This window comes from Acipenser ruthenus, chromosome 10 (assembly GCF_902713425.1).
Source record: "Acipenser ruthenus chromosome 10, fAciRut3.2 maternal haplotype, whole genome shotgun sequence".
NCBI classification, from domain to species: domain Eukaryota; kingdom Metazoa; phylum Chordata; class Actinopteri; order Acipenseriformes; family Acipenseridae; genus Acipenser; species Acipenser ruthenus.
In genome coordinates this window covers 1,153,822-1,160,917 of record NC_081198.1, presented here as the reverse complement: position 1 = coordinate 1,160,917, position 7,096 = coordinate 1,153,822, and the positions used below count along the sequence as shown (strand labels likewise).

General features: G+C 41.1%; 1 protein-coding gene across 1 annotated transcript; it reads left to right on the top strand.

Annotated features, from left to right (window-relative positions):
• Positions 1-306: 306 nt before the first annotated feature.
• LOC117401454 (protein shisa-like-2A) lies at positions 307-5,109 on the top strand. The gene is made up of 3 exons (XM_034002180.2): positions 307-742; positions 2,930-3,069; positions 4,451-5,109. Exons 1-3 carry the CDS (start codon positions 561-563, stop codon positions 4,633-4,635), a joined length of 507 nt encoding a protein of 168 aa, XP_033858071.2. The 5' UTR covers positions 307-560; the 3' UTR covers positions 4,636-5,109.
• Positions 5,110-7,096: the final 1,987 nt, after the last annotated feature.

Here is a 7,096-nt window from a genome sequence, read left to right as displayed (position 1 = left end):
TTTCCCATAGCTTACCCTGATTTGCCATGTTTATGAATGTGTTTTACCATACCTATTCGCTATTCTGTACAAGGTTTACCTATGCTTTACCATGCTTTCACTGTGGTTTTACTGTGGGAAACTTTTATAAGGGGCTGTTTAGCTTTGAATAGAGACACTAAACAGATCACCGAGTATGGAACGTGTATGATGTGGATATGTGAAGTGCAGAGAGAGAGAGAGAGAGAGAGGGAGAGAGAGAGAGAGAGAGAGAGAGAGAGAGAGAGAGAGAGAGAGAGAGAGAGAGAGAGAGAGAGAGAGAGAGAGAGAGAGAGAGAGAGAGAGGAGAGCGCACCAGAGATACGCAGAGAACGTGCTTTCTATTTGTTGCGAGCAATGTGACTTCAGAGTTCTCTGTATTTTTAAAATGCACACCTGCACCTCAGCATGTAAAAGTTACATCTGAAGAGGAAAAAGTTACTGCATGAAAAGCCCTTGGCTCTAAAAACTGAGGGTTTTGTCTGACCTTTGTGTTATTATTTCATGTTGTGGCTGAGCCGTGTGAATTCGCAGAAGTCACGATGAGCTCTGCGTGCCTGAGTTACTACAGTGCAGAGAGCGTTCTTGTTGAGGCGTTCACCTGTCCCAAACCGGAGAACGACGCGAGTGCCGTGCACTGCTGTGGATTCAACGACATGAAATACTGCTGCGACGATCCCAACAGTTTCTTTCCCTACGAGTATGAGTACATGTGGAGGCTGAGGTAAGACTTCCAAGTTTGCAGTAGTGCTTTATGTTTTTCCCTGCTTTATGAGAACTGAACTTGAAATAAAAAATGGGGCTGCTGTTCAGTATTATTAAAGAGATAGCAACGCATTTCTGAATAACGTTTAGAACACCTGCAATGAATGCCAAACCGGATAAACTCAGAAATGAGGGCAGGGCTGCATATAAAGACATGCCTTCTATTTAGACATGCGTTCAGACATGCAGATAACCAACTTGGTCCAAAGGTCGTGCCCCTGCTTCTCCAAAACCAATACTACTGTATGCATTGTCGTCTTTTATCTTGGTTAACCTTGTTGTGTTACCTCGGGTTTAACCTGTTGGTCTATCCTCTGGCTTTTCTGTTCCGTGCCACATCATGGGTGGTAATTGCTGTGTTACCTGTTTGACAATGCAGGCGATAATCCTTACAATAGCAGTGACCTAGAACAGTCTTTTGAAAAGAGCTTTGAAACAGACTTTAAAGTTAGAAGTGTAAAAAGTTGTCAGGATTTTAACAATGAAAAGAAAAATTACAGGCACATTATTTAGACAGTTGTAGCAATACGTGGGGACGTGTCACGCTGTATTTTTCAGAACCCCACTACTTACTCTTTAACCTAACCCAGAAACTAGCTAAACCGTGCTTTGCCCACCACTCATGCATTGGGTGTAACCCAAAACTGTTCAGAAATAATGTTCATTTATCTTGCATACTTTCTGTTGTTATTATTCTTTTTAAAATGTTGGCTTCCAAAATATGTACTGTAAAACTGTAACAGTGAGCTCATTTAATAAATACACCAGTGTGCACATGTATTAGAACACCCCATTGCTTCTGTAGTTCAGCAGTGTGCACATGTATTAGAACACCCCATTGCTTCTGTAGTTCAGCAGTGTGCTCATGTATTAGAACACCCCATTGCTTCTGTAGTTCAGCAGTGTGCTCATGTATTAGAACACCCCATTGCTTCTGTAGTTCAGCAGTGTGCTCATGTATTAGAACACCCCATTGCTTCTGTAGTTCAGCAGTGTGCTCATGTATTAGAACACCCCATTGCTTCTGTAGTTCAGCAGTGTGCTCATGTATTAGAACACCCCATTGCTTCTGTAGTTCAGCAGTGTGCACATGTATTAGAACACCCCATTGCTTCTGTAGTTCAGCAGTGTGCTCATGTATTAGAACACCCCATTGCTTCTGTAGTTCAGCAGTGTGCACATGTATTAGAACACCCCATTGCTTCTGTAGTTCAGCAGTGTGCTCATGTATTAGAACACCCCATTGTTTCTGTAGTTCAGCAGTGTGCTCATGTATTAGAACACCCCATTGCTTCTGTAGTTCAGCAGTGTGCTCATGTATTAGAACACCCCATTGCTTCTGTAGTTCAGCAGTGTGCTCATGTATTAGAACACCCCATTGCTTCTGTAGTTCAGCAGTGTGCACATGTATTAGAACACCCCATTGCTTCTGTAGTTCAGCAGTGTGCGCATGTATTAGAACACCCCATTGCTTCTGTAGTTTTGATAAGTTGTGCATATGAAATCAAACCACTGGAACTGAAAATCTTGGAAAATTGTCAAAATAGGCAAATTAGTGATTATATAATATTATTGTTACTTTAATAGGCCACACGTGCAATTAATTTAGATAGTATGAGAAAAGGAACACATAGAATGCATGAGACTTTTTAGAAGTTGTTTAAGATCCCTAATTCAAGCACAAAGTGCTCTAACATTTTCACACGTGAGTCCCTATTGTTTCTATTAGGTGATCTAAAAAATGTGCACACTACTGTACATATATTACTATATATGTAATAACATATGTAATTAACATACGTAATTAGGGCCAGACACTCGTACGCTGCCTTGCAAACTCATCCTGTCCACTAGGGGGAGCCGTGTGGATAAATGCCATTTACCATCAGTACCATCTCTCTCTCTCTCTCTCTCTCTCTCTCTCTCTCTCTCTCTCTCTCTCTCTCTCTCTCTCTCTCTGGTCTATCAATGATGCTGTTCGTGCTATAATTGAGGATGCATAATTAAGCTAATATAGATCTAGAACTTTGTTAATTTAGTTTTGAAACAGATTTTGATTGATGAAAACGGTTCTTAAATACATATACACACTTGAAAGTTTTATTATATAATAATCAGTGTCCCCCCCCTCGCTCTCTCTTCACAGTGTGGGGGCGCTGGTCGGCCTCTCCATCGCGGCGGTGGTGTTGCTGGCGTTTATCATCACAGTGTGTGTCCTCTGCTATCTCTTCATCTCCACCAAGCCCCACGGCAGACTTGACAACGGCCTTCCACTGCACAGCCCAGGTAGGAAGAGCTGTGAATGTGCAGAGGAATAACGAGGACGCTGCACCACAAACATTATCATACCTCACTGGGTGCAGAATATTTCTTCTTTTGAGTTTATGGGGTATATCTAATTCATATCTAAATGAGACTCATGACATGTCTTGGGAATATAAATCTCAGTTTTCATGTCCCTGCTATTACAGGTAGTATGGTAATGCATGTCGTTACAGAACTTTCAATTGGCTGTGTTGCAAAGTAAAGTTTCAGTGACAACCTAGCAACATAACAGACCGCACGCATTTTAGATTTTAGATGTCTTCACATTCTTTACCGGCATTGGGAGCTAAACAAAATGCTTTCACTGACTTCTGGCCATATCAGTAATACACAGCACATGCTTTTTCATAATCCATTTCAGTTCATGTTTACAAACTTTTCAATCAGAGATGGCATTCCCCTTATTACTTATGTAGTTGACATTACTTTCGCTGCAAAGGATTGAACATGTCATTACACAGTTTACGATCGCAGCATGATTGTTTTTATTATTATTACATTTGGAGTCTATACACATTTGCAGGCAGATTTTGTATTACATTTGCAGGTGTTGTTAAACTTGCAGGCTCGGCGCGACTTTTCTATTCCAGAATGATTTTAAACAATTATGGAATAAACAACCTTCAGTACAAACACGTGCAATGTTTTAATAACAGTTGCCTGGTGATCCAGCCTTTTGTGTTGTGTGTCTTTTTTAAAGGGTTAAATAACTGAATCCATTAATGGCATGTTCAGTTCTGTTAATGCTTCCTGACAAGTTGACGTCAGCAGCCTGGAACAACTGAGGCGTTTTGGTAAGATATAATGGTCACACAATTTTCCTTAGTGCTTGCCTACGTCCTTTTGATTAGACAGGCTGGCAAATCCATTCTGAATGCCAAACACAGACATTCAACTTGCGGGACAGGGGGAGGGAATAGGCATGCACTAGATCTGCACGCTGAGGTAGTACAGTGCAGGTGCATAGATCACCAACAGTTCAGAAATCATAGGCATGCACTAGAGCTGCACGCTGAACACTATTAAATATTTCAGTAAAAGAGAATGAGCTAAAATGCCAAATTTATGCAAAAAATACAAAGTCATTCATTTTATACAGAAGTACAGGCCAGAAGTGCTAGGCAAACAGTGCAGGAGTGCAAACACTTCTATCAATTCAAGCCCATCCTCAGTGCACAGAAATGGCTCGTTCCTAGATATTGTAACAGTGTTTTGAATCAAGGGATTACCGGACATGCTTAATGACTAATAAACTCTCATTAGTATTATAAAATTCTCATGCATTTTTTATTGCAAGCTTTGTTACACCTTTAATCAAGAGCTTTCCTCTCGTTCATTTCAGCTGTGGATCTCAATGTTCTGGAAGGCCCGAGTCACTGTAACACGGTGGGGGCGCCGACAGGGATCCAGAAGCACTTCATGAGCCGTAAGCTGGACTGCACCAATCAGCCGCCGGACCAGGACCGCCTCTTCCAGAGATGCTTCACGGCAACGGTCACCACCATCAACGTAGAGGGGCCATCTTAAAACTATCCAGCGCTTTCCGTTGCATTGATCCCACTTTCACATTTCAAGATACTGCTACAGGGTAAAACCGCTTTCGTCCCTTTGATTTGGAAACAAATAAGATTTACGCAGTTTCTAAAGAGGCCCCTTACTGTTCTCATACTGGGATAAAAATCCAGCTTCTTATTCATGGAGCCACAGGAATGGTAATTACCAGCAAACCAGCTTTTGATAATTCAAGTAATTTTTTTTATATTTAGTGTTTTATTGTCAGGGTTTTTGTTCTGTATTAAATGAATCCAGTGGAACTTGCAGCACTTGTGGGATGTAAAGAATGCAAAATAAATCAACAACTGCTTTTCAAAACCAGCTTTAGTCTTCTTACTGATAATTGTTGGTTAATTTTCGGCCCTTTAAAATACACAAAGAGCACTTTTGTCACCGGCAGTATATCAAGGTTTTAAAAGATATACAGTACTGTGCAAAAGTTTTAGGCAGGTGTGAAAAAATGCTGTAAAGTAAGAATGCTTTCAAAAATAGACATGTTAATAGATTATATTTATCAATTAACTAAATGCAAAGTGAGTGAACAGAAGAAAAATCTAAATCAAATCCATATTTGGTGTGACCACCCTTTGCCTTCAAAACAGCATCAATTCTTCTAGGTACACTTGCACAAAGTCAGGGATTTTGTAGGCATATAGTCAGGTGTATGATTAAACAATTATACCAAACAGGTGCTAATGATCATCAATTCAATATGTAGGTTGAAACACAATCATTAACTGAAACAGAAACAGCTGTGTAGGAGGAATAAAACTGGGTGAGGAACAGCCAAACTCAGCTAACAAGGTGAGGTTGCTGAAGACAGTTTACTGTCAAAAGTCATACACCATGGCAAGACTGAGCACAGCAACAAGACACAAGATAGTTATACTGCATCAGCAAGGTCTCTTTCAAGGCAGACAGGGGTTTCCAGATGTGCTGTCCAAGCTCTTTTGAAGAAGCACAAAGAAACAGGCAACGTTGAGGACCGTAGACGCAGTGGTCGGCCAAGGAAACTTACTGCAGCAGATGAAAGACACATCATGCTTACTTCCCTTCGCAATCGGAAGATGTCCAGCAGTGCCATCAGCTCAAAATTAGCAGAAAACAGTGGAACCCTGGTACACCCATCTACTGTCCGGAGAAGTCTGGTCAGAAGTGGCCTTCATGAAAGACTTGCGGCCAAAAAGCCATACCTCCGACGTGGAAACAAGGCCAAGCGACTCAACTATGCACGAAAACACAGGAACTGGGGTGCAGAAAAATGGCAGCAGGTGCTCTGGACTGATGAGTCAAAATTTGAAATATTTGGCTGTAGCAGAAGGCAGTTTGTTCGCCGAAGGGCTGGAGAGCGGTACATGAATGAGTGTCTGCAGGCAACAGTGAAGCATGGTGGAGGTTCCTTGCAAGTTTGGGGCTGCATTTCTGCAAATGGAGTTGGGGATTTGGTCAGAATTAATGGTCTCCTCAATGCTGAGAAGTACAGGCAGATACTTATCCATCATGCAATACCATCAGGGAGGCATCTGATTGGCCCCAAATTTATTCTGCAGCATGACAATGACCCCAAACGTACAGCGAAAGTCATTAAGAACTATCTTCAGCGTAAAGAAGAACAAGGAGTCCTGGAAGTGATGGTATGGCCCCCACAGAGCCCTGATCTCAACATCATCGAGTCTGTCTGGGATTACATGAAGAGAGAGAAGCAACTGAGGCTGCCTAAATCCACAGAAGAACTGTGGTTAGTTCTCCAAGATGTTTGGGTCAACCTACCTGCCGAGTTCTTTCAAAAACTGTGTGCAAGTGTACCTAGAAGAATTGATGCTGTTTTGAAGGCAAAGGGTGGTCACACCAAATATTGATTTGATGTAGATTTTTCTTCTGTTCACTCACTTTGCATTTTGTTAATTGATAAATATAAACTATTAACATGTCTATTTTTGAAAGCATTCTTACTTTACAGCATTTTTTCACACCTGCCTAAAACTTTTGCACAGTACTGTATATTGCAACCTGGTTGTTATTTTGCTCATTTTAAAAATCAAACATCTGAGTGCAAGTACACAGGGTGAGGCTGCTAGATATTGTGTGCAGTATACAGTGTGCAAATTTACATGACAGGTACGAAGTCATTGTGTTGGCATTGAAATGTAAATAATTATTTGTAGTGCAGTACTGCACAAATATTTGAGATGCACTTGAGCTGTCTCCTTTACCCGGCATTTACAGCAGGAGGTTTAAAAATACTGACAGCATTGCAAATGGTAAAATACAGTAAAAAGGTCAAACCATTTGGATTAAAACTTGTAGCCATATTCAGTCATACAATCTGATATGCCCACAAACCAGGCAATAGTCACTCTAGTAGTCAGTAGTTAAAGAACTATTGCGTCACTCGGCTGTCAGTAGTTTACACGCTATTGTCCTCTGATGTCAC